General features: G+C 44.2%; 1 protein-coding gene and 1 long non-coding RNA gene across 3 annotated transcripts in view; one reads left to right on the top strand and one right to left on the bottom strand.

Moving 5' to 3' along the window:
* Positions 1-5,424, bottom strand: part of LOC120718436 (mucin-5AC-like) — a 28,632-nt gene extending 23,208 nt beyond the window's left edge. Inside the window, exons 1-5 of one of the 2 annotated variants that reach the window (XM_040006988.1) lie at positions 5,019-5,424; positions 4,633-4,750; positions 4,377-4,541; positions 3,777-3,872; positions 3,111-3,695 (exon numbers count right to left, since the gene is read on the bottom strand). In XM_040006988.1, the coding sequence (XP_039862922.1) occupies positions 3,111-3,695; positions 3,777-3,866 (675 nt within the window). In that variant the 5' untranslated portion in view covers positions 3,867-3,872; positions 4,377-4,541; positions 4,633-4,750; positions 5,019-5,424. Of the gene's footprint in view, positions 1-65; positions 3,696-3,776; positions 3,873-4,376; positions 4,542-4,632; positions 4,751-5,018 lie in introns of those variants that run through there. The other variant, XM_040006987.1, reaches the window with a different exon arrangement.
* A 4,092-nt stretch (positions 5,425-9,516) lies between these two features.
* LOC120718444 lies at positions 9,517-13,652 on the top strand. Its single transcript, XR_005692491.1, has 2 exons — positions 9,517-9,786; positions 10,610-13,652. It is a non-coding gene; the product is annotated as an uncharacterized LOC120718444 (long non-coding RNA).
* Positions 13,653-15,225: the final 1,573 nt, after the last annotated feature.

The following is a 15,225-nucleotide window of genomic DNA, read 5'->3' as shown; positions in this document are numbered from 1 at the left end:
TTAAAACATTGTCTTCTGGCAGGAAAAAGTGCAATACAGTCTTTGAATGAAGTGCGCAGAGTGACTGAGGAACAATGCTTTATTAATTAGTAGGGAAACATCACATACATACATAAATAAAGACAGATAAACATAAAAATGTCCTCATATGAAAACACAACTTGAATTTTCCAAGTCAGACAGAAAGTGTCTGTTTTTAATCAGAGTTATAAATATCTCCTTGTTTAAACTGATCGTGTTTTTTAAAAAAGACCCCACCGCTCTCAAAGATTAGTTATGTCAGGCTTTATAAAAACACAATTAGTATTGTAGTAATATTATTATTTCTACAGAAGTCCAGCCTGGATTAAAGAGATTCTGCAGCACGGTTCATGCAGTTAAAGGTGCTTGTGAATCGAAAAGGCATTCAGTCACATGACCTTTAAAAACTGCAGAATTTTCAGGATACTCCAAAGATGTACATCTTTATAGCTGCAGATATTTCTCTTTCAAAAAGGAAAAAGTACCACAGGAATAACTCAAAGGGAGTACAAATAAAATGAAATTAGATTTTATTCACTCTGTTTTTTAGCTCCCCTCCTTTCAATTCAGTGTTCAAATTTGCAGTTTGTATGTTGGTTGTAATAGTTTCTTTCATACAATACGGCGTACCCCTTACTCTCATAGTAGGAGCCTTTAGTCTGTGGATTAACGGACAGACTGACTCAAGTGTCTGTAGGCCTAATAGGAGAGATCAAGTCATGGCTACGGCCACCAAAGTATTCAGAACTGCTAGTGTTAGTGTGGTTTTGACTGAAAGCTTGTTAGCAATCACGTCACAGGCTGTAGTCATTTCCCGACTCATCCAGAGATCTCAGAGCTTCACTCTGACCAAAACAAAAAGGTCTGTGATTTCTGATAAGACATCGGCTTTCCTGAGGTCGTGAGGAGAGGTCATTATTGTCATTAATCTTGGAATGTACTCTCAATTAATAGATTTAGAAAGAATACAAATATACCTTGAAAACAAGTTTTTTTTCCCCTCTGTGGTTGTTTAAAGTACATTACAAGGACTATATAGTACAAAGAAAACGTAGTGAACTTTTCAGCTCCGCTGCACTTAAACCTTATAATAACAAACAAACAAGGTAACAAACAAGATTTAAATCCATACGAGACAATCTCATTGTATCTTCCTTTGTTACTCAAATTAAACTTGAACATTTTAAAAGGTATCTACATTTCATAATGGAGTGTATCTCCTGACTTTCCTGAAGGAGGAGTGATTAGGAAAAAATCCTCAAAGCAAAACAACCAAGAGTTTATCTCCAGCGCGGCCTTGTGGGCAAGACCGAGTCCTGAGAATGAGCGGACTTGTCACTGTCACTGTCATTCCGTCTGTGGCCTTTAGGGGGAGCCAGCAAGTCGTGGCGCAATGCACGAGGAGATGATTTGACGCTCTGAGACTTCCTCTGTGAGGAGGGGGAGAGTTTTTGGACATCTGAGGATCTTGCTGACGCATGGACTCTTAGTGATCTTGATCGCGTAATAGGCAAGGAGGTGCTGGATGGGGTAACAGGGGAGGAGGTCTTGGAAGAAGGTTTGGGGGAGGGGTCTGACTCAATGTTGGGGGAGTGGGAAGCAGCAGGAACAGCAAGGTTGGTGTGAGTACGTCTGAAAGAAGAAGAGGCTGTGCTCCGTGCAAAACCCGGAAACACAGATGATGAAGAGCTAGTGGCTTTGCGCAAAGGAGTGGCAGGAGCACTGACGCTGCCTCCTGCTCCACTTCTTCCACCCTGAGAGAGTGCCCGCAGTGTGGAGCGACAGATCTTCTCCTCCTGCTGGGCTTTAGGTTTCATTAAGGGCTTTTGGCTGGACATCTTTCCTTGAAAGTCCTTGTTCTGTTCTCGGGCAGATGGCTGAGTACCTGAAACATTCTGGTTCTTTGAGTCCTTTGGATCCAAAGTCTTGGGGATCCCAGATTGTCGGGATGAAGGAGCATTTGCAGGCCTCGCTACTCGTCGAGGGGAAGCACTGCTTCGTTTTGAGGGAGTCAGACTGGTGGGCACTGCGGTGCTGGAGGAGCCTCGATTCTTCTCTGTATGTTTGATTCTGGATGGACTTCTGTTGGTCCTGGATATTGGCACAACCCTCCTCATGTCCTTGTTCTCGGAGGTTGTGAGGGTCCGGATAGATTTGGATTTGCCAGATGCAGAGATAGTGTTTGGGGTAGGTTTCTTCCCATTAGTTTGGACTTTAGACGTAGGAAGGCTCTTGCTGGGTAGTTTAGATGGAGTTGCTGGTTCTGCTTTTACTTTGGTGGAGGAAGCTGCTTTTGCAGTTTTACTGGTTGAGTCTTTAGATGCCATGTTGTTTTTGCTTTTCTCTTCTGTTGATTGTTTTGAGACGGTCACTCCATCACTGTTCCCGTTGGTGGACACTTCTTCCTCTTCCTCCAGTTCTTTATCTTTCTCAGAAGCATCTGCTGTGAGAGCAGGCACTACATTAGGTGTTGGAGGTTCTTTCGGGCGCCACACAGAGGAAGAAACTAGCAGTGATGTGTCATCACAGCGGGGGACAGGCACTGGTTGGCTGCTGATGGGTACAGGCACTGGTTTTTCATTGGCCGGTTGAGGTTCTGAAGGCATGTCATTGGCTAAAGCAGAGGAAGTTTGTTTGTTTCCTCCTTGGTTGTCACCCTTATGCTGATCTTTTTCAGTTTCTGCATAGGTGCTTTGTGTGTCACTTGTAGCCTCGCACACACCCGTGACACACCATACAACCACCTTATCCTCTTGCCCCTCATCGCCCTCTCTTGGTGTTGAAGAAGAGCTGAGCTCACAGACTTGCTCATCAGATTGTTTTGTATTTACAATCAGTTGGCCATTATTCTGCACCTTATCAACTTGCAATTCATCCCCTTTCTCTTCTTCCAAATCTGTGATTGTCACATCATCTTGATGAAGACCGACATGTCTGTTTTCGCTATGACTTGTGAGGGTGTCGCCACTGCCAAACACTTTTAGCTCAGGAACCAACGTGCATTTGTCTAAAACCACCACCATGTTTCCTGTAGCAGTGGTGCTCTGCTGAAAGCTCTTATCAGTGCAGTCAGTCTGCTGAGTTAAAACCAGTTCAACATCTTTTGGTTTGCTTGTTGTAAGTGTTGCATGGCTGCTTAAACCCATGCCAGGTTGATCACTGCTGCTTTTGTTGTTGTGTTCAGATTGCTGGTTTGAGTCAGAGGTAGGTTTGACTGCAAGTTCATTTGCAGGATTAGTGGCATTTGCACACGTCTGGGTAGCATTTTGGCTGAGGTAAGTGGCAGTTGCATGGTTTTTGTTTTTTGGACTCCTTTTGGAAGGTGATGAGGAGTTTTGTGGTGCTGCCTGGGTGGACACTGGGAATCCTGGACTTGAGGGAGATGGAAAACTGCTCCCTTTGCCTCTTTGCTGAATGTTTTTGCGATCAGTCGCCTTTTCCAGGAAAGTGCTTAGTTCCTGCTCAGCAGCAATAGATGGTGAGCAGGATGGAGACTTTCGGGAACGACGTAAGCTCACAGCACGTCCCAGAGGACTGTGGGAGTTGTTCACTGGTGAGCGAGGGTGGGACCTAGGGGTCAGGAGCTCCATCAACAGTCCGGCCTCGTCATGCCGCGACAAAGCAGTGGACATGTCAAGCTCACTGTGGCAGCGCAGCCCAAAGACTCCATCCACCTATAACGGGAACAGAGAGTGGATCATCGTTAGACATCTTTGATTGACTTTGTTTTACAGTGTCTGCGTACATCATCCTACCTTTTCTCCTCCAGCCCAGGAGTGCCTCTTCTTCTCCTCCAGCTCTTGTATCCGCTGACGACGAGCCGCCTCCTTCGCCTCCCTCTCCATGTTCTCCTTCAAAAAGAGAAAGAAGTTATTTTCCTGATGCGCGTGACTCTTCTGGTCCTCCATAGCCTACAGATATTATGCATGTTGAAAAAAAAATTCAGATCCTGATGCACAAATCAAAGCAAAGCAAACAAAACAAATCAAAAAAATAAAACAAACTGTGAACCCTTGGGCCTTAAATACAACATCTCCTCTTATGCCTGATTTATGGTCTGGTATTTGTGTCTCTGTCAACAGCTCATCGTGAGAGAAGGGTTTGGGAATTCAAACTACTCAGAGGCAATAGAGACACACTTGAGCCAAAAAGCCAACAATGGTGAAATTGTTGGCAATCACACAAAACAGAAGGTTTAGAAACTAATATGTTTCACTGTAAATCAGAAGTGTTATTAAATATGGGATGAAGACTAATGTATCAGTTGAAGTATACCAACAGTTTTAACCACATCTACTGGATCTTGTGTGGATTGTTGTACAGCTCGTGTAATGGATTTGCATTCATAGTTGTACCTTGACAGCATTTGTGAACCTGGAGCAGAAGGTGTGGAAGATGCTGAAACAGTCGTCCAGCCTGAAAGTGTCTCTGTCCTCGCAGAAAAAGTCGATCAGCTCGCTGCCTTCCCTCTTTAGCTGTTGCCGACTGCCGCGGAGTGAGCAGAGAGATGATGTGGCATGCTGAGACAAACATAATAGGCACAAAATAATTTTTTAAACTACACACTTATTTAAAGATTATATAAAACTAAAATACTGCTATGTGTGTTACCTGCAGAAAGCTGTCCAGTTGCTGCAGCAGCTCTGTGTCTCTCTGGATGCTCTCCTCCACTGAGTGTGTGCGAGATGTCAGCAAATGCAGCTCAGCATCCAATGTTTCCAATGAGATCCTACCAAAGGAAGGAAAACAAATCCATGTAGCCTCATTTCTGCTTTGGTTTCATTCATTTTGTGTCTGGTGTAATTTAAGTATCAAATGAAGGACTGAAAAGAAACCAGCAGGGGGCGGTGTTCACTCAGATTCTGTAGAGAAGTAATAAAATGATGGGAAGGACTATAATAAATAAATCCCCACCAAACAGGTTGATGGAGAAATGTAGTGGTGTATGTGGACAACTGTAGTATTTAACATGTGAATAATATGAAGTGATGTCTGACCTGGCTGCAGCCTGGATGTGACTCAGCTTGAGAGGAAACTCCAAGAGCTTCTCATCTTTTTTATGGGCTTCCTATAGAAAAACAAAAAAACAAAACATGAGACCCCCTCTTTCCAGCTACCTCCTCTTGCTCATTTTGGTGGTACAGAGGTGCTCTCAATCCACATAAAGAGACCCATTCTCTGCCCCAGGGTCCCCTTCTGGTAGACATTGCATGAAATCACCTTAAAGACATAATCTCACCAGCATGTTTAGGCCTTCTACCAGTAGGACTTGCCTGCAGCTCTATTCTGAGCCCCTCCTGAACTACTGAGCATCTCACTCTCTGAAGCTGAACCAACAACTTGTCAGAATAAACTAATTTCCACCTGTTGTATCTGCAATTTTATTCTGAGGGTTCGAATTTATATCGACTAGTTTCTCAACAGCTTCCCCTGCAGCTTCAGGTCTCTCTTCACAGTGTTTATAAGTTGTGCTTTCAGTGAAATGTATTCAAACGATTAAGACTGTTATGTTTTCATGTCTAAGTTAAACACAATGTTGTGTGATAGTAGATGTTTTTCTGCTCCCTGCTCTGAAGCATTAACTAAAATTTCATCTGTGGTGGAATTTTCTGTTAATAAAATCTGCAACACAATCAGCTGTGGCCAAGCTACTGAAATTACTGCATGCAGGAGAGCAAACACAGACATCAAACTGGGGGGGGGGGGGCAGTGCTTAAGGGTTAACTGCAGTTTTCCAAAAAAGAAACGGGAATGTTGTGAAGGAGTTAAATTGTTGGACCTGTATGTGCAGCGTGGAGCGGCCATTTTAGGGATAAGCTGCGAGATCGTCTGTGTGCTCCAGTATTGCAAGTGAGCTGAGATTTCTGTGGAATACAGAGGCCACTGCCGTATTTTTGTGTTTTGTATTTCATTTCATTTCTTTTATTCCTCGTATTGTAGTGGCGCATCTTTGTTTAATAGGTTATTCTGTTACTTTGCCACGTTGCCTCTCGTGCTGTAGATGTTCAGTACAAGTCCATATGGCCGCTGTTTGACAAAAGTGAAGGTCAAAGGACATTTTTTTGGTTTGTTCAGTCATCATTGACAATAAAACTGCACATTTAGAACCCCAGTAACTGTGTCCTGCGTGGCTAACCATTTCCCAGGCTACATTAAGGTCTGAGGCAGAAAGTGAACCTGAGCTGTGGTCAGACTCGTGAGAAATAAAACAAACCACAGGGTGTTTGTTGCTACGAGTTCTGAGGATACTTTCATGCAAAGTCTGTGACGGCCTGTTTAGTCTTTTATGGTTGGTTTAACGAGTTGTGGATTTCACAGCGTTTGCTTTTCATCTGTTAAGCTCACATGTGCGGGCAATTCGAGCCACATGGATTTAGCCAGAAAGTACAGCTAAAGGGAATGTGAGTGGTTTCAAGGGTTTTTGGTGACTGGATGAAAAGTTGGACTCGCTGCCAGTGGTACTGAACTTTATTTTCAGGGACTGTAAATGTCCATGTACTTTCTCTCTTTTTTTCTTTTTGGAAATCTGTCCAGCAGTGAATATTTTAAGCAGCAAATATTTTAGAGCCAAAGGAGGAGGAAATGATTCAATATGAGAATTTACAACTCAGTGAAATCAGGTGTTATATGAAGATTTACTGGGAAAAGCAGAGGCGGTGGTGTATGTTTCATGATCAACAACAGCTGGTGTGATTATGCGAACGTGCACCCGGTCAAATCCTTCTGCTCACCGGACCTGGAGTACCTGATGATTAAGTGCCGGCCATTCTGGCTACCGAGGGAATTTACAGCAGTGATTATTACGGCTGTTTACATTCCCCCACAAGCTGACACTGACCGAGCACTCAGGGAACTGTACAGCGCGATCAGCAGCGAGGAAACCGCACACCCAGAGGCAGCGTTTATCACGACCGGGGACTTTAATAAGGGAAACCTGAAGAAAGTCTCACCCAAACTCCACCAACACATCCACTTTAACACCCGTGGAGATCGGCTACTCGACCACTGCTACACCTCTTTCCGGGATGCGTACAAAGCCCTCCCCCGCGCCCCATTCGGCCAATCAGATCACCGCTCCATCCTGCTCCTGCCCGCCTACAGGCAGAAGCTGAAACAGGAAGCTCCAACCCGGAGGGCGGTGCACTGTTGGACGGACCAATCGGAGTCTGCGCTGCGGAACTGTTTTGATCACGCGGACTGGGAAATGTTTCACGTGGCTGCTAGGGACATTGACGAGTACACAGACTCAGTCTGCGGATTTATCAGGAAATGCGTGGAAGATGTCGTCCCATCCAGAACAGTTAAATCCTTCCCAAATCAAAAACCCTGGATTAACGGAGATGTTCGCGCGGCACGGAACACCGCCTTTGCCTCCGCGAACACATCGGACTACAAACACGCACATTACCAACTCCGGAAGACGATCAAAGCAGCCAAACGTGAGTACAGGGACAGGGTGGAGCAACAGTTTGACAACCCTCGGAGTATGTGGCAGGGACTAAACACGATCACAGACTTTAGAGGGAAAACCAGCACACCGCAGACCACGGCCTCTCTGTGTGAGGATCTAAACGTATTCTACGCTAGATTCGACACAGCGAACACCATGAGACCGGACAGTGTGCGCACCGCGGATGACGTCAGTGCGCACACTGTGTCTGAGGAGGATGTGCGGAGGTGCTTCAGGAAGGTGAACGCACGCAAAGCTACTGGTCCGGACGGGATTCCCGGCCGCGTCCTCAAGTCATGCGCGGCTCAGCTGGCTGGAGTGTTCACGCACATCTTCAACCTTTCCCTCTCTCTGTCTGTAGTCCCAGCCTGCTTCAAAATGGCCACCATCGTCCCTGTACCCAAATCCTCCACCATCTCCTCATTGAACGACTGGCGACCTGTAGCCCTGACCCCCATCGTAAGCAAATGCTTCGAGAAGCTGGTCAGGGACTTCATCTGCTCTGCACTACCCGACTCACTGGATCCTCTACAGTTCGCATACCGCCACAACAGGTCCACTGATGATGCCATAGCCCTGACACTACACACTGCCCTGTCACACCTGGAGAAGAGAGACACGTATGTGAGAATGCTGTTTGTAGATTACAGCTCAGCATTCAATACCATCGTTCCCTCGAAGCTGGACAGGAAACTGCAGGATCTAGGACTGAGCAGCTCCCTCTGCAGCTGGATCCTTAGCTTCCTGTCTGACAGACGCCAAGTGGTCAGACTGGGCAGCATCACCTCATCCCCCATCACACTGAACACTGGTGCTCCACAGGGGTGTGTACTGAGCCCTCTCCTGTACTCACTCTACACCTACGACTGCACAGCCACCGACAACTCCAACATCATTGTGAAGTTTGCGGACGACACTACAGTGGTGGGTCTTATCACCAATGGTGATGAGACGGCTTACAGGGAGGAGGTCAGCGCCCTGACCCACTGGTGTCAAGACAACCATCTCACCCTCAACGTCGCAAAGACAAAGGAGTTGATAGTGGACTTCCGGAGGTGCAGAGATGTACACACCCCCATCACCATCAACGGCGCTGCTGTGGAGAGAGTGAGCAGCTTCCGGTTCCTTGGCGTACACCTGGCTGAGGATCTTACATAGTCAGTACACACAAACAAAACAGTGAAGAAGGCGCAGCAGCGCCTCTTCTTTCTCAGGAGACTGAAAAGATTCGGCATGGGCCCCCGCATCCTCAGGACCTTCTATCACTGTGCCATTGAGAGCATCCTCACTGGATGCATCACCACCTGGTATGGCAACAGCACCGCCTACAACTGCAAAGCTCTCCAGCGAGTAGTGCGGTGCTCTGAACGGATAATTGGAGGTGAGCTTCCCTCCCTCCAAGACATCTACAGGAAGCGGTGCCTGAGGAAAGCGGGGAGGATCATCAAGGACTCCAGTCACCCCAGCCATAAACTCTTCAGACTACTTCCATCAGGAAGGAGGTTCTGCAGCATCCGGTCCCGAACCAGCAGACTGAGAGACAGCTTCTTCCACCAGGCCATCAGACTGCTGAACACGTCATAGACACCTCAGCTTCACTACTGGAACTTTAACATTATGCACTCCACACTGTACAGTAATGCCACTGTTTTGCACATGTCTCAACTCTGTATATTTTTATATATTTTATTTATTGTTTACTCTATTTAATTTGGAAAATATGTGTACACACACACACACACACACACACACACACACACACACACACACACACACACACACACACACACACACACACACACACACGTAGAAAAATATTTAGTATACACATCCAGAAATGCATATACTATTATATATTGTACATATATTTATTAGTTTCAGATGTAGCCATTCTTGTATTTTGCTTGTTTACATTATTGTATTTTGCACAACTCTGTTGCTTGTGAAGCTCGCACACAAGAATTTCACTCACATGTGCTGTACCAATGTACCTGCACATGTGATGTGACAATAAAAGTGATTTGATTTGATTTGATTTGAGATGCACATGCTGACGCGCATATAAGAAAGGATGCATAAAGTGATACCGCTGAGAAGAAAGGCTGCTCATGTAAAGACAACTGGTTGAGGTCAAGGGTCACGGTGTAATGATGCGTACTTTTCAGGTCCCAACAAGCACCAGTCGGCGGTGACGTGCCTGCAGTTCTGTCGTGGCTTGGTCCTGTCCAGCTCTGACGATGGGACGGTCAAACTGTGGGACCTGCGGACCGGAGCTTGGCTGCGGGACGTGGTGGCGCTGCAGAGCCGAGGATCAGGTGAAGAGTTCGCGCCACCTTAGGTCGCTAGGGGAAAAATGTATTTTTCTGGCTGTTACTGAGTCAATTCATTTGCAAAGAGGTATGTGGTGCTTGCTTTTCTGTTTGTTGTTTTTTTGCCTGAAGACTGCTGTGATTGCCATTCACTGAATTGTAGTGAAATTTTGAAAATGCACAAACTGCAAACACAGGGGTTTCTTTCACTTTGAAGGCAGTCAGTCACTTCTTCCATCCTGCACAGCTGGAAATGTGCATGACAGCACAACGTTTAATTTGTAAGCAAGCAGCCTGTATCCCATTCGCACTGCACTTTTCACAATTTCACTCGTGATTGGTGAGTGGTTTGCCTTCCATGCAGATTACAGGTTACCGTGGCGGTCTGCTAGCAACTAAAGTCACAGTGTGGTGTTCGGTGTAGCTCATACACCTCTTTGGGATCAGTTTCACCCAATCTTGTCAGAAAGTACACGTTTCTATAGCAACCGGTGTTTCCCAGTCCAAAAAATATACAAATTAAAAATGAATAAATTCTCAACTTCATCATCATATAAAATGATACAAAGAAGATATTTTTAGTAACTGACTCAATTATATATTATGTGGTTTTTTGTAGTGTCAACATTTTAATGTAGAACTAACAAACAGATTAAATACATTCACATTTCAGTAGAAAAGACGCTAAATGAACAGTAATGGTGCAGGTAGATGCAGTATTCACTCTGTTATTAAATATTAAGAATAAATATATAAGTACCTGAACTTTATTTATGTCCTCACCTGTTATCACATGTCTGTGGCTAAACCAATCACGTCTTTGATCCAGGTGGAGTCGTGTGGCGAATCAGAGCGTCCGACACTCGCCTGGTGTGCGCCGCCGGCAGCAGAAACGGCACTGAGGAGACCAAACTTCTCGTGCTGGACTTTGACCTGGACGAAAAGAAGAAAGAGACGGACTGAGGAGGAAGTGACATCATCAAACGCGGTTAAAGCCCAGATTTTTTTTTTTTTTAAGGATTTGGGGGTCGGCTATTTTATTTCATTTTTTTTAAAGAAAAGTAACAGAAACTCATCACACTTTGACTTTTTTGACCAAAGTCCTGACTGGATCCGACTCTTCTCGTCAGTCAAACTGATGTGAATGTTACAGCTCGTCCCTGATTGGCTGGCAGAGGCGGGTGGATGAACCCAGTGTGGATAATTCAAACAGTGTGACTGATAAATCCACAAGGACAAAAAAACATGGATGTAAATGGACAAACAAGTGCATTTATTTCAATCAAAATGGCCCAGAGAGGACGGCTTGTAAGAGAAGTGTTGGATTTCTTGAATGTATCCAATGAGAGGAAGAACGAGGGCAAACAATTTGTTTTTGTTTGTTTGTTTGTTTTGCTGCTGAACCAACAAGGAGATCAAAGATTCTGTTTAACCAATGCAAATGTACCAAATCTTGGCAGCTGGAGAGACACGGGCAACTTTTAGAGGCAACAGCGATGAGCGATGTCACAGCATATAAACCAAACCTCACATTTAGTCAGTATTTTTTTTAAACCATCACATTGTTTCACATTTATTCTCAGCAGCTGAGCCAAATTCTTCATCTCTGTTGCCTCTAAACAGCGTGTTTTGATCCTGCGGTAGAGTTACATGCTTGGTGCTTGGAATTTGTTGGAAACGGTGAAATTCGGGAATTAAAGCTTCTTTTCCCATCATTAAAAAGAGGGAAGACTAAACCCTCGAAACATGTTGGCCACAGGCAGAGCCTCACATCTGCAATGGTTGTAACACTGGAAACTTTGTCAAGCTTTACAGAAACATTATTTTTAAAGAGAGAAAGGCGATTACTCTGGTTTACTGCACGCTAAATCACTCGCAGACGCACATGTCCAAATGATTTATGCCGCAGTTTTACTTGTAGTGCAACAACTTTCTGCCAAAAACCTAAACATTTTCAAAGGGGTGGCACCGGCTGCTGCTCAGCTCTGGCATTAGCCTGTTTCTGTTGAGACACTGAAGTATTAAAGTGGGGAAAGCACAGGAGTTAACAGTTCAAAAGGTGGCTGACTTCCATTTAGCGCCTTCAGTTTCAGGGTTGTGGTTATTTACTCGCCGTCAGGGCTGAAGGGGGTGGGGGCTGCACACACGAGCTTTTGTAAGTACGGAGTTATTGTTGCTGTTAAACTCATTCTGTGTGTGAGAGAGGCCTTTTTTCTGCTCAGTATTAATGAGAGTGTCTTGAATGTTTTAAAAGCTTAGGCTTCGGTCACGCAGGCTTAGAGAGCAGTTGTTGATACTATGGAAACCTCTGGTTGCTAGGGGAAATTGCATATTCCCCTGACCGGTTGCTAAGTGATTGCTGACTGCTGCTAGGTACTATTTTATTATATGTATCATTTTTCTTCCTTCTGCACACCTGTCATTCATTCAGGTGTGCAGAGGTTATGAACCACTTACCTGTTGTGAAATTGATCGCGAAGGCTGAGCTGCACCACCTTGTGACTGTGTTGCTAGCAAATTGTTGTGGTCACCCGTAGTTCGCTTGGAAGTTGCCAACTTGTCTGCAAACACTAGCCAACTGCTCCCCAACACAAAACAGAAAATTTGCTTCTTACTACGTACATTTCAAAAGGTTCAACTTTTATTTTGAAGGTGAACTATCTCTGTTTCCAGTTTGTGTTGTGCTTCTCAGTTTAACAGCTGCATAGTTGGTGATGTTTGCAGACAAGGCGACGCCTTCCTTGCAAACTACAGGCAGTTGCTAGAAACTACTCTCCAACGAGTCTGGGAATACACATTTTTCCATAGCGACCAGTAATTGCCACGGAATCGCACACCACTCTCTAAGACCTGAATGACTGGGGCCTCTCCCGCCTTTACACATAGCTGCTAACATTAGCATTAACACAGTTTTTAAAATAAAGAAGAGAAAAGTGAAAACAACCCTTGAACACTTCACATGACCTCGGTGAACATTTTCTGCCTCCATGGATAAAATTTTTTATACCTAAGTAATTATGTGCTTTTACTTTAAGTCATATTACCGACATAAAATAAAACCTGTTTTGTTTCTCATTAGAGAAGCAAAGCAGGTTTTAAAGAGCCACATTTATGCTCTGAGTCTGCGCTCCACATTATGTTTTCCAGCCACCTTTTGATGTCTTTCTATGATTTATCAGATAATCAGCATTAAGTCTGATCAGTGGTTTGTGTATATTTTTTAGGACATTTTTCCACCCTGTATTTTGTATCATTTTCCCCTCTCACCTTCTTGTGCAGGACTAAGCTGATTGATGAGGAGATGTTTAGCAGCCTAGTGTTAGCTACAGTTTTTGTTGTTAAACTTTCCTCAGACTGTGTGTTTATGTAAAGTGCACAAAAACTCTTTCACGTGCATCGACTTTATTGTCATTAGTTTGTACTTTCGTCACGACTTCACATTAGAAACTTGCATTGCACTACATTATATGTTCCATTACTTTTTTTAAGTTGTGTTTTTTCCCCACCCCCTGCCGCAGCACATGGGGTCACTCCGCATGTTTTTCTAAGCTTGTGAAATATTTAGAAAAATAAGATAAATAATTAAAAACAATTCCTCTTTACCGATATTAATCCGATAAGCTGCTGTTGCCAGGCAACAACCCACGAGCAAGTTGCTCTATTGTTCATTTCCCCTGACAACAGGTGATACGTTTCAGGCAGGAGAGTTGACCTTTTTGCAGGTGTGAGGCTCTCTGACGATGTAATTATGTAAAATAATGTAAATACAAAGAGGATGTACATATTCAGCTTTTTATAAGAACACAGCAGAGAAAATATTGTCGAGGATGGAGGGATGACTCTGAATCAATAAAGATGAGTTTTATAAAGTGCTGACTGCTTGTCTTTTGTGTTTTAAACATTGCTTTTGAAATGTGATGGGAGTTTTCTGCTGCTTTTCTTACAGCTCCTCTGACTTTTATTATGAAAAACTCAAACCAAAGTGACCCAGAAGAATTTGTAACTCAGTTTTATGGTAGTTGGATTTCAGTCTTGATGCACACCTGTGTTGTATTAACACTGCAGGTTATGTGTCTGCAATTTACAGATGTCCTCTAAACGTTTCACCTGCAGCTGATCATAAAGAGGAGAGCACCAAATGTCCAAACATGAGTGAGCTGAAGGTGTCTGCCACTGAAACCAAATAATTTATTTTTAAAAAACAATAAAAAAACCCACTTTAAATGAGGCTGTGGTCAGAGTTTTAGTTAAGCACTTAGTAGTACTTCCTAAATACACGGGGAAACCCACTGATGTTGATGAATGTCCTCACAAAGACGGCCAAATGCCGTGTACACAGAGCTGCTTTGAGGTAAACTCTGGTTTACCAAAGTAAAAGAATGGCTCATACGACCTCAATGAAGTCGTCACTTGAAATTTACAGGTGAGCTGAATGCTGACAAGCACACATCGTTCTCTTCCTTCCTTCCTTGGTCCTTTTAATGTTTGTTTACTGCAAACGCTCATATTCAACAAGAGGAAAAGAAACTGGCTAGAAGGGGGACAAGGAGAGGAGGGAGAGAAGGAAAGTAGGAAGGAAAAGATGGGAGAGGGAAAAGGAAGGAAAAATGGAAGAGGAGGGAAAAAGGAAGGAAATGATGAAAGAAGAGAGTAAAAGGAAAAATATGAGAAAGGAAGGAGAAGAGACTGACAGATGTAAGTGAACGTAAAGCCACGTTGAACTTGGAAATGTAGCGAGCTCTAACGTCAGCTTGAGGTTTTTGGACCAACTTCACTGGTACGAGACTGAATCTGATCTCCGTGGAGGAATGTAGAAACTGCGCTTCATTAAAGCAGCGGAAACCCAGACTTTAATGAGTCGAGTTTATTTTAGCAGCGTCTTGGAGTAGACTCTACTACACTCAGAATCCGTTTAAAGGAAGCTTATTTATTCTCAACCAGGATGAGACGAACTCTGACTTTGAATCTCTGTCTTCCCACACATCTCCTGTCTGAGCCTCGCACCGAGCTTTCTGCTTCAGTATGTGGGAGTTTGTAGGAGAGCAGATAATATTATGCAACCAGAACTGGCTGCAACACCCCGTACGAGGAAAACTGAAGCATGTAGGTGTTTTTTTTTTCCTTTTCTCTGAGCTTCATTGGTAAAATTAATGAATTAAATCTAAGCTGTGCAGCAGGTCCGTGCTGCTGCTCATCAGTGCTCTGCACATGTGGATGGTTTTCTTCCTGCCTAATGCTCCGACATGAAAGAGTCAGATTTTATGGGCTTTCTATTTTTACAACCTGCTGGAAATGAAAGGTGCAGCGTGAAAGTGTGTGTAGAGTTTAATGTGTGTTTGTAGTAGCCTGATAACGTACCGCCAGCCGACACAACAACAGGCAGACGACTGCAAAATCCCAAACAAAGAGAGCAAAACCAGCTGAAGAGTGAAAAAAATGAACCAG

The sequence above is a fragment of the Simochromis diagramma genome, unplaced genomic scaffold, assembly GCF_900408965.1.
Source record: "Simochromis diagramma unplaced genomic scaffold, fSimDia1.1 OVJJ01000141.1, whole genome shotgun sequence".
Lineage (NCBI taxonomy): Eukaryota > Metazoa > Chordata > Actinopteri > Cichliformes > Cichlidae > Simochromis > Simochromis diagramma.
Note: the sequence above shows the minus strand (reverse complement) of the source record. Positions and strands in the feature narration are given on the sequence as shown.